General features: G+C 32.2%; 1 protein-coding gene across 2 annotated transcripts; it reads right to left on the bottom strand.

Annotated features, from left to right (window-relative positions):
- Positions 1–2,899: 2,899 nt before the first annotated feature.
- LOC123259904 (uncharacterized protein CG5098) lies at positions 2,900–12,073 on the bottom strand. 2 transcript variants are annotated; one of them, XM_044720713.1, is made up of 7 exons: positions 11,752–12,073; positions 8,767–8,949; positions 5,554–8,484; positions 4,887–5,068; positions 4,489–4,807; positions 4,193–4,407; positions 2,900–3,000 (listed from the first exon to the last, which is right to left on the bottom strand). In XM_044720713.1, exons 1-6 carry the CDS (start codon positions 11,801–11,803, stop codon positions 4,205–4,207), a joined length of 3,870 nt encoding a protein of 1,289 aa, XP_044576648.1. In that variant the 5' UTR covers positions 11,804–12,073; the 3' UTR covers positions 2,900–3,000; positions 4,193–4,204. The 2 variants fall into 2 exon arrangements, with proteins under 2 accessions (XP_044576648.1, XP_044576647.1); XM_044720712.1 differs by having other exon boundaries at positions 4,201–4,407; positions 11,752–12,072.
- Positions 12,074–12,324: the final 251 nt, after the last annotated feature.

Below are 12,324 nucleotides of genomic sequence, written 5' to 3' on the forward strand. Positions count from 1 at the left end.
ACACTTTCACACACAATTTTAATAGTTAATCAAGAGCTCGAAAACTGTGCGTACAAAAAGCACTCGATAAATTTAAGTTTGTTCACTTTCACAATCATCTATACAGACTAGGATCGGATATAATTCATAAACGTTTTCCCAGAAAATAAAATTTCTTACATGCAATTAATTTATTTATTTTAAATTACTCTCATGCTTTGATATACATTTTTTGAGTTTACTTCTCAAGTTAGTTTTTTTTTTTAATTAAACTGCTCGCTGCACGCAAAGTCACAGGGATAAATTCATTTTATTTTTAGTCATTTGAGGGGGAACACCACTGAGATGATCGAAAAAAAGAGGTGATTTTCGGGAATTTTTTTGACAGGGAAAATAAAGGAATTTGGGGATCGGATTTTTTTTATTTTATTAAGGGTACATTAAAGATTATTACCCTAAATTTTTATTAAAAATATTTAACTATACAAAGTTATTAACAATCTCGTAGAGCACTAGAAAAAATTTCCCCCTCCATGGTCGGTTCGATAACTCAAAAACAGATCTGAATATAAAAACCCAAATTGCTTTTTAATCAGTAAGGATGTAATTCTCATCGCACGTACGGAATTTGAAACATTTTTATTTTAAAGATTTTTTTAGCCGGGTTAAAACAAAAAAAAAAAAAAAACAGTAAGAATAGTGAGAAAATTTTCAGTCGCCATTTTTTTAAAATAAAAATTTTCAAAATTTTTTCTAGTGCTCTACGAGATTGTTAATAACTTTGTAATAATTAAATATTTCTTAATAAAAATTTAGGATAATAATCTATAATGTACCCTTAGTAAAATAAAAAAAATTCGATCTCCAAATTCCTTTATTTTCCGTCAAAAAAATTCCCGAAAATCACCTCTTTTCTTCGATCGTCACAGTGGTGTTCCCCCTTAATCATCGTATCACAATCAATATTACACCTCAAATCATTCTCATTCAAATTAATAAACTCATTATTATTTTTGATACACAATTGTAGAATATAAGCGTCATTTTAAAGGTGTAGTCTTATTAAATTTAAGCGTTACAATTCATTTCATTTTTAATAAATCATCCAGACTACATTAATTAATTGTCTTATTATGAATTCATGATCAAGTCAGTTTATCAATGTTATCCTAAAAATAAAATTATGCTGCATCATTATTATTAATTAATTAATATCCATTGTTTTCTTATTTTATTATCATTATTTTCTTTTTTTTTTTTTTTTTTTGTATTTTCGTATTTATTTTTTTTTTTTGCGAAATTATTGTTTTAAGTTGTCGCATTACTTATCATCATTCACACGATTTTAATTCCGTCTCAACAATAAATCCACGCTATTTAAACTAAATTATTTACAAATGATCTTATCTTTTGCATTCTTTGTTATTAATAATGAATCTTCGTTGCTAAACGCTACTATAATATAATTAAAATTAATAATCATTTAAGAGCTCAAAAAAAAAAAAAAAAAATTCTTTACTTTTGCTAAGTGTACATATTGATACATACATACATTGTTATATTTATGTATATTTATATTTTTCCCTACATGATAAATGCTATTTACAATATGGTCTATATGTATATCGTTACCTTTATACAAATTTCTCACGGAAAAAAATTAAAATAAATTTTTAATCGCTTTACAACGCGAATTATTTATTAATTTAAAAATAAAACTTGTATTATATTTTTAGAATCGCTTATACTATTCTGTAATTCATTTTTAGTAGTAATTAATAATACCAACAGTAACAATGATATTGATAATTTACAGTTTTTATGTGATGATTTATTTCGGAAGCGATTAATTCATTTCTATTTCAATAATAGTATCGAATAAGACAATTAATTATAACGATAATTATTATCTTTAGATAAAAATTTATCAATCAAAACAAATTGATTTTTATCGCTCACTTGCATTAATAAAAAAAAAAAAAAAAATTAATGAAGTAATTAATTAAAGTGCCGTAAATTTGAACAATAAATCAATTGTAAAGATTTACAAATTATTTGTTAGAGTAAAATATAAAAAAAAAAAAAATAATCACTTCCTTTATAAGTAATCAAATATAATAATTGATAGTATTTTTTTTCAATTAAAAATTGTTTCGATATTTCAATAGTGAATAACAAAAAATAAATGATAAATAATCAATTGATTGATCGATTATTGTAAAAAAAATTAAAGTGTTTTGTATAATTTAGAATAAATAATAGAATATTTGTTGAAAAAAATCAATTAATTAGAAACGATGTCTCTCTATCCTAGACTTGTCTTTTGAACTTTGTTACATTAATATTTACAATGAAGTCGGACAAAATCATACGTCATTGACTGTAAAATGAAGTTACGCTACTGTAATTATTCTTTTAATTGTTGTAACTATTATAATAATTATTATTACCGTCATTATTAATATTATAATTATTTTGTATTGTTTATACACGATTACGTTGATTGTTGTTGACGATAGTAACAAAACGCCTGTTCGCCGTGTCCGAGAAGGCTGTGATGAAGGCTTTTGTACAAAAGCTGCTCTACAATCGCTGCACTAAAATAAAAAGGACGACATTCGCATATTAATTTTGTTTTTTCTATTTGTAATTAGTTTTTCATATTTTTTTTTGTATTGTTTTGTTTTAAATATTAAATCGAAAAAGGCCACGGTTCAAGGCCACGGGCCAAGAAAGTCAATTAAATCCAGTCAACGAAGAGCCCATTTACATAATCGTCAATTCTTCGTAACAAATGTCTTGCTTGTATGCTCGAACACTGCGATTAAATAGTCCACTCATTCAAGAGACCTCATCGTCTCGTAAAACCGTTTTACACACTTATTATCATTATTATAATAACTATCAATATTTTTGCTTATGGTACACATCATTTTACATTTATCAAATCATCCATTAGTCCCTAGGTGTATCGAAACTCCCATCTTGGAGAGTACACTTGAGTATCAATTTAATTTTCATCTGTAACAGCGATCTTTAGTTATTCCTTTTTCTTAATTTTATAATAATTATTGGTAATCATTCACAAGTGGGGTCAACTTTTTTTTTGGCCATATCTAGGTGAAAAATTAACATTTTTTAATTTTTTTTCCGCTTGTTTTTACGGCGTATTTATGATTTGAAAATTAAGTTAGCCGACATCTAAAAATTTTTAGAATTTTTTTTTATTAAAGAAAATAAAAAAAAAATTTTCATTTGTAAAAAACTTTAAAAACCGTAAGTGCAATTTTTTAAAAATCTTTTTTAGTTCTAATTTAATAATTAAAAAAAAATCAAAAAATTAAAAACTTCGGCTAACTTTAGTGTTATATTTATGATAAAAAATGTCGTGAAAGAAAAAATTAAGATTTCGATAGCTTTTTTGCCTTCAAAAGTTGAAAAAAAATTTTGTGTCTCATGTTTTTTGATAAAATTTCTATTTTATCTTTTTTTGATATATTTTTTTTTTTTTTTGAAAAGTACATAAAAAAACTAACAATTTAAAAAAAAAAAATTGAATATCACAATTTTCTAAAAAATTTATCAATTTTTTTGAAAATTTGTTAAAATTGTGATAATCAATTTTTTTTTTTAATTCTTCATTTTTTTATGTATTAAAAAAAAATATATATATATATATTGTTAAAATCAAATAGAAATTTCGTTCAAAGAAATGAAAATTAAAATTACTTTTGAGAAGAAATAAATTTCATCATTATTTTATCAGATTAAATTTATTTATGAGCTAATTTTCGAGATAAATTTTAGAAAATTTGTTAAAATTGTGATAATCAACTTTTATTTTTTTAATTGTTAATTTTTTTATGTATTTAAAAAAATAGTATATTACACACCTAGGGAAGTAAAGTAAGAAATGTCTCAGATCACATGTAATTGTCGGCCGAGGCGAAGCCGAGGTTGACAAACATGTGATCTGAGGCTTTCTTATTTACTTCCCGTGGAGTGTATACTATTTTTTTGCTCGACGAAGGCGGAAAGCGGCAACTTTGTTTAGCGCAGCGGGACGAAAGTTGCCACTTTCCGCCCGGAGGGCAAAAAAAAAAATATATCAATAAAATCAAATAGAAATTTCATTAAAAAAAAAATAAAAATGAAAATGTCGTAGCCCACTTGTAAACAATTACCTAATTATTTTATTTTATTTAAAATTCATCAGCTTACGATTTCACGTTACTCTGTGTAGGCTGCACTTGGGGATGTATTGCATGTTATCAAGATGCCAGCCTTTAGACAAAGCACAAGGATAATGTGTAACATCCTTACAGCCTCGCTTAACACAACCAATATTAGCTCCAGTCATTCCGCAAGCGTTGCAAATAGACTTTGTCGCGTCCCAGACAGCTTCCTGGAGTCCAGTAACTCGTCCACCTTGAAGAAGCAAAGCCAAAATTATAATTTCTACTTCTCAAGGTGCATTAAAAAAAAAAAAATAAATAAATAAATACTCACCAGCTAGGTAAACTCCAGCAGCCCAAACAGCGCATTGCTCATGAAGCCAGACTTCCCAGCGCTGTTCGTCGCCGGGAATAACCGTCATCCCCGTGAACACTACCGGGGTGGTGGCTTCAACGGAGTTCCTCTTCTTTTTCCCCATTTTAGCGGAAAACATATCCGCTAGACCAGCGTACCTTAAGCTACGTTTATTCTTCCCTCCTTTCTTTTGTTCAGTCGTTATTTCTTGCTCATCTGCAGACAGAATGCTCTCTTCAAGTCGCTCTTTCCCAATTAAATAAGGACCAAAGAGATCGCTGAGCACTCCCGCGGGTACCTTGACGAATAAAATAATGTTAATTCACCGTTAAACGGAAAATAAAACGATTTGTTACAAATTAAAATACTCTAAGTACCGTGTAAGTTCCAGGAGCTATATGGGGCCCGGCTAAATTAGGATGCGGCCGAGAAGGATCCCCAGGGACGACATAATGAGGTCCTTGTTTGCAAAAGACACATACCCACGTAGAGTCAGTAGTATGAGCGTCGTATCGCGATGATAGAGTCGAACTAAAGAGACCAGCTTTGCTTACTTTTCCTGTAATAAAAATAATTATTATTCATCACGTACCATTTCCACAAACTATTAAGATTAGCAACCTTGCAGTCACTATGTGACTGCCGTGAGTTGTGGACTATATATAAATAATATTTTGCTTTATTGAATAATGAATTTTGTTAAGTTGAACTGTACTTTCTTAACTATTGATATTTTTAAAGATATAAGCTCATCCCGATGTTATACTTGTCAAGAGCTTTCATTTGAGTACCCACATGCATTTTTGATATATTTTTCATATATACATATTTATAATATATATAAATATATAAAATATATGAAAAATTGATGTGGATACTCAAATGAAAGGTCTCGATGAGTGTAACATCGGGATGAGCTTATATCTTTAAAAATGTCAATAGTTTACAAGATACAAGGTCATTTCTTAATTATGTATCTAGAGATAGAACATTTTCACAAAATTTTTCTTATTCTCTTAATAACAACAAAATAATAATACATACCACGATAATCCAGATCATTCTGATGACTCAGTCTCTTACTCCTTCCGACATTTCCATTTCCAACACTCTTCCGCTTCTCTTTGCTCTTCTCCTCTTCTTCTTCCCTCGGCGCATTAACGACCTGAACACTCAGAGGACTGTCTCTCGGGCCTTCAACATGAACCACAGGACCTCTAGATCTTATCGAGCTAGCATTGGACCCCGAATCATAAGCAATTTCTCTCAAACCATCAGGTTTCTTTTTCTTCCCAACCTCAAACTTCTTTTTCAATCCTTTAGACTGTTTCCTCCGTTTGGCATCTCTCAACCCAATATTTTCCCCAACATGAGGCCCGAACATATTTTCCGGAGGAGCTCTCGAAGCTTTTCGTTTTTTCGCCCTCGCTCTGCCCTTTTTTCCCTTCTTCGCCGGCGGTTTAGTTCCCACCGTAGAAGTAACATCCGTAGGATTAGTACTATTGAGAGTGTCTATACTCTCCGCTTTAATATCATCACCAGTCTCTTGTTTCAAAGGATCCAACTCTGCATTAGCGTCTATTGTAGTCGTCGTTGTCGTAGAAGTAGTAGTAGTTGTTGTTGTTGTTGTTGTAGCAGCAGCCGTCGTCGAGCCATCAACTTTCTGCTCCTTTTTTACATCAGTATCCGTCTCAACAATCCCAGCAAACATTTTTTCAAGCTCTGATTCAACCTCATTAAACTGTATCGCATTATTAACGCCCTTAGGGCTAGTTATTTTCGAGAATTCACTAACATCATCGCTGGATTTTCTCCTAACCCGCTGATTATTCGTCGGCGCGGGATTAGTCGTCGAGGAAGATCCTTCACTACTGCTCCGCCTTCTTACGGGTTCATTTTCTTCAACCTTATTATCCTGATTAGCTTTTGTCACTGGATTTATTATTTCCTCATTCGTTTTAGCTTGCTCTAATCTCTTCTCTAATCTAACTTCCTCTTTTTGTGGAGGGATTACTGGCGCTGGGGGAGAAGTTGCCTCCTCAAGTTCTTCACGGACTGTCTCACATATCCTTGGTTCTCTAGGTTCCGTAGGCTCGAGCTCCATGTCTTCGACTTCCATTTTCGAATCTTTGCTCAACCTCACGGGTTTTTCGAGCTTTCGTTTCCGTCGTTGTTTCATATTGTCATTAGAATCATCATTACTAAACTCCGGAGACACAACGTCCTCTTCTCTTGTCGGAGATTTAGATTTTTGCCTTTCAGGGGACATACTTTTTACACTGCAAGTGTCTTTAACTTCCTCGACTGGAGTTACAATAACAGATCCAATATTCTCAGTATTACCCAGTTTCTTGTTTCCACCTTCGAGTTTTTCCAGCAAGGAATCAACGCCTTTTTTACCTCTCTTAGGAAGATTCTTCGGAGATCTTACATTCATTTCATCAATTTTACGATCTCGCTCGGACGAAGGCTCACGCTTTGGGCTGTCTGTCACGTCTTTATCTAACCTTGAAGTAAGATTTACTATAACAGGCAGTACACTGCGCGGCCCCTGTGCAATAACACTAAGCGAGTCTTTAACTTTAACTGGTTCAGTGTCTTTTTTATCTGGCAGTACTCTTTCAATAGTAACGCTAGGCGGTAAATTAATCATTTTCTGAGTAAAATTATCAACACCACCAGTCAGCTCCTTCATTTTATCATGAAGATTAGCCACGCCTTTAAGATTACTTTCAAAATTCTTAACAGTTATCTTGGGAGTTGTCAAAAGTTGGTCCTTGGTTGATAACGATAATGTTAGAGGATCTCCAAGGGAATTTGGCGTCGGTACGGAGGAACTTATCCCACTGTCAGATGACGTTTCACCGTTCAAAGGAATTGGGGGTGATATAATATTACCATTACGGCTGCCTTTATCTACACTACGTGCAGTCAGACTTATAGGTATTTCCTGAGTCATTCTCGAATAATTTTCCGCCATCTCAGACGTAGCTGATAAATCTAGAGTACTCTGAGAGCCAGGTGAGCTGCGATACTGATTTTGATTTTGTCTATTGTCAACAAGCATTTGTAAACTAAATAGCGGATTACCGGGCGCATTAGAAGTGACATTTTTCGAAGGCACCGTGGGTGTGTGCCACGTAGGTGGTGCCTGAGTGTGAGCCAGCTGTGGAGTCAATTGAGACGACAAGTGAGATGTTCTTGCCATTGATGGGTGGGTGTAAAATCCAGCTGGATTTAGCGTCGCGCCTGACAACGCTGTTGGATGAAGATTAAGTCCAGAGCCTTGAGTCATTGTCAAGTGATTCCAGACAGCTTGTGGCGGTGGAGTGCCAACTGGCGGCCTACTGTGTCCTGGGTACTGTCCAGACATCGCGAAATCCTCCCAAATATTTTGCGATAACAGGTTCAGACTTTTTCCCTGATTTTCTACTTGCTCGGCTTTTAAATCACAAGCGTCTACATCCAACTTTTTCGTAGGCCAGAAAATTCCGCTCGACTCTTTAGAGCAGAATTTCGGTGAATATAAATCACACTTTTGGGTTTTTATTTTACTACTAGGTAATACAAAGTTTATTTCTTCTTTGGAATGGTAATTTTTAATAGGTGACAGCAATTCTTTAGCTTCACACTTTGATACTGAATTATCCTTCAAGTCTTTCTGACTTAATTTCGTCTTACAGTCTTTGAGGCAGAGATTGTTTTTAACCGAACGTACTGACAAGTCAACTGGCTGATCTAGTACTGTATTCTTCGGTGGTGTTAACTCAACAATCGGTTTTGCGAGTTCAATTGCCGGGTGTGAATCTTTGCAATACCACGTGTTTAATTCTTTAGGAATATTTATGGTATTTTTATTCAAGCTCCACGGTACGTATGCACTGTTGTATGCTAAAAGTGGGTTTTCTTGATGATCCCATTGAGAGTGAGTCGATGGAAGCGCCCACTGAGGAGCGTATTCCAATAATGGTAGCCCTGGAACAATAACAAACGCTTGAAAAAAATTCTTTTTAATTAATAACACGGAAAGAACAAGATAACACTGGATATCATCACAGATTATACTCAGTGATATCTGTGGTGAAAAAACATTTTAGATAGCTAAAAAAAAAATCCAGATTATAATGCGTGATATCTGGATTATACTAGCTACTATTTGACTTTTTTTTTTTTATTCATTATAATCTAGGATTATATCCAGTGTCATCTTGTTTTTTTCCGTGAATAATTAAAATAAAATTATGTTATAATAATTACCATCATACGGGGCTATATTGTGATTCCAATAATTCAAACCATTCTGAGACACTAAATGAGGGTCTAAATTAGTCAGATTTAAATTAGGGATTTTCTGATAATTATTATTGATGCTGCTCAGCTGACAATCTATTTTTCCAATGTCAATCTCAGTGTCTGGTACCTTAATCCGAGTTGTTGGTCCTGAAAACATAAAAGAAAATAATTTTTATTATTGTTGTTAATATTATTATTGGTATATTTGTCATTACTATTTTAAATTTATACTGTGAAGTAATTTAGTGATGTAGACAATACAGCTGTTGTTTTAAGTGTACAATTACATAATACTAAACCCAGCAAAACAATTTTTAAAATAACCAGACTATATCAACAATTACCAATTTTTTATAATAAATTAACCCAGCAGGTACTCCAAAAAAGGTTAAAACAAACACTCGATATCACCATAGCCTAAATAACAATCTATTGATACTAAATATCAATTGAATTAGCTATAAATAGTAACAAAAGTTTGAAATCAATTGATAAAATAGTAACAAAAGTTTGAAATCAATTGATAATAATCCCAGATGAAATCAACAATAAAGCATGTTTAAAGACATAAGTCTTTGGGAGTAAAAAGGTGCGGCGCAAGCAAAACACGCCGTAACTTTAAAAGCCATGTCCAAAGTCATTCGACCAAAACACAGCAATCTGTAGATCAAAGCCTTTTTCTATATTCGAATCCCCTTTAAATAAAATTCAATAATGGATCACATACGAGAGATTTAAAACTAGGAATAACTATCATAGAGATAAAGAATGATAACTTCACTCCATTATTTAAGCAGGTAAATTAAATGGTTGACGTAGTGACGACAAACGTTTTGACAAATGATCCACAAAACAGAAAATAACACGACTGTTCGTGACGACGTGATCGAGACGCGTGCCGGCGTAAGTTGTGGCGGAGTAAAAGCATTAACCAGCAACAGCAGTAGCAGCAGCACTACTCGTGTACCCTCTAGTGTAGGTAATTATTCGTTGAGCAAGGTAAACGACGCACCATAATAATAAGTCCACCACAAACTAGTTAGATCTTAAAAGATAGTAAAATAAAATAAAAAAATTCGGAGCTTTTATAAACACATCTAGGAGAAACAGGAAGCAAGTAACGCAGCACGTAGAAACAAAAGTTATTTATCAGCCACTTGTTTTGCCAGCGACTTCTCTTTTTACAAACTTATGTACAATACCAACCAGATAACTCGAAATGCAAAACTAAAACTAAAAACTCACTGCAACAATAAATCCACCACTAAATCTTTAGCTCCGTTAATTATTTATACTCTGTTTTGCGGTAACACGAAAAACGTGTAACTCTCGCGCGGATCTTCTCCCTCCCAACTGCGATATCAACGTGGGTTAATATATGTAGGTATAATACATTATAATATAACTAAAAAAAAAATAAAAAAAGCAAGTGTTGTAAATTTATCGGATGGAAAAACGTAGTTGTCGTCACGTTGATATCAATAACGTGTGTGTACGCACCTTTGCCGCGAAGCCCGCGACCGGGCGCCTTGATAATTTATGATTTTTCTTGACCAAAGAAAAATCTCGTCGGGGCATCAAGCAAATGCAGGACTCAACAATGGTGGCTGCTAGCCAGCCTTTGGGCAAGCCCGATGCTGACACCTCGTGGTGGCGGCGCAGAATAGTCGTCGTGGATCACGCCTTCTCTCTTTCTCTCTTGCACACGTCTCTTTTATTTTTTTCGTGCTTTTTTTTTTTTTTTTTTTTTTTTTTTTTCCTTTACCTGTACTTTTTTCTTCTACATATGTATATATAAATATATATCTAATGTACACACAAATTTTTTGTCAACTGACACTATGTATATTAGGCGGACATCTGCATCAAGATCGTCATCAGACCAGTGCCCAACTTTCCCGCGGCTTTATCAGAAAACAAATAAATAATCACTGAGTAAAGCCCGGACGTATTTTTCGCATCGCCTGGCTAAAGTCGACTGGATACATATGAAACAAAAAATTAAATGTTTAATCCATGATAATAAATTTAGCAGATATTTAATAATTTTTTTTAACAAATAAATTATGGCAAAAAAAAAATATAAAAAAAATTGACATGTAAAAATTTTAAAAAATTAAAAATAATTTTTTGGAACAAATTTTTTTGTTAAAAAAAATTAAAAAATTCTCTAGTGACTGCTAACTTTTATGTCATATTTAAATGATAATAAATTTAGCAGACATTTATTAATTTTTAGAATTTTTTTTAACAAATAAATGATGGCAAAAAAAAAATATAAAAAAAATTGACATGTAAAAATTTTAAAATGCAATTTTTTAAAAATAATTTTTTGGAATAAATTTTTTTGTTAAAAAAAATTAAAAAATTCTCTAGTCACTGCTAACTTTAATGTCATATTTAATCCAGTACTTTTTTTTTCCTACCAGCAAATAAAAATACAAAGACAACCAGCTGATAATAATTACAAGTCGGCTTATAATAAATTAAATATACGAACGGAGGATTTAATTATGATAAAATATGCTTACAGGTCAATCAACACGTGGACATACATGTTAGCATTCTATTGGAGAAATTTATAAAACACAACCATACGTTTACATGGAAGGGAAATGACGTTGTGCCATTATTGTTTTTTATTTTTCCCCTACTTGTGTTTTATTATTATTCAAAATAACCCAGGTTTAATATTTCAGCATGTAAGACTTAAAACATGAGATGCAATCCGTCAATCGGAAGTGGATTAGCGCTTGACTGGGAAACAGCTTTTCCTTTTTTCTTATTCACCGCAACTGCAACTATTTCTAAAAGACACTAGAATTATTCCAGCAAAGCCAATCAAATGTTTTGCTGATGCTTTGTTGATTGATGACAGCCAATAACTAGTCAGTGTAAAGAAACAATATAAAATAAAATAAGTATTCAAAAAGTACTCAAATTACTCACCGTATTCTCTTGCCCATCCCAATGACGTATTCATTGTTTCTTTACCGCGCATTTTCGAAAAGTTTTACGTTTTCAATCAGCATCACTTCGAACACCGTCATCTTCTCGACGAATTCCTGCATCCACCGGGTGGTCTATTCACCCTTTAGTAAATGTCAATAGTTTTTTTTAACCGATCAATAAGGACACTGACAAATAAATTTAAAAACTACAGCTAGTACGCAGTAAACACACAAGTGAAAATAAAGTCTAGAATTTTCCACGGGCTTGCATGTAACCGCCCTTAAAAATAAATCATTAAATGTCCTTTGACACAAAGTTTACTTGAAATTATTTAATTTTAAGTAAATAATAAACAAAATGATAATTTATATTTATTTATAAATAATTTTTTATTTTTATTTGTTTATTTATTTGACGTACCTTTAACCAATAATCGGGGGGAAATAAAAATAATAAATTATTTAAAAGAATACCTCTTAAGTAATCAAGAAAATTATTTAACCGATATCTTTTTGTTTATATACTATCATCTCAAAACGTAAACACACGTTGTTGTGACGCAATTCCACG

This window comes from Cotesia glomerata, linkage group LG2 (genome assembly GCF_020080835.1).
Source record: "Cotesia glomerata isolate CgM1 linkage group LG2, MPM_Cglom_v2.3, whole genome shotgun sequence".
Classification (NCBI taxonomy): domain Eukaryota; kingdom Metazoa; phylum Arthropoda; class Insecta; order Hymenoptera; family Braconidae; genus Cotesia; species Cotesia glomerata.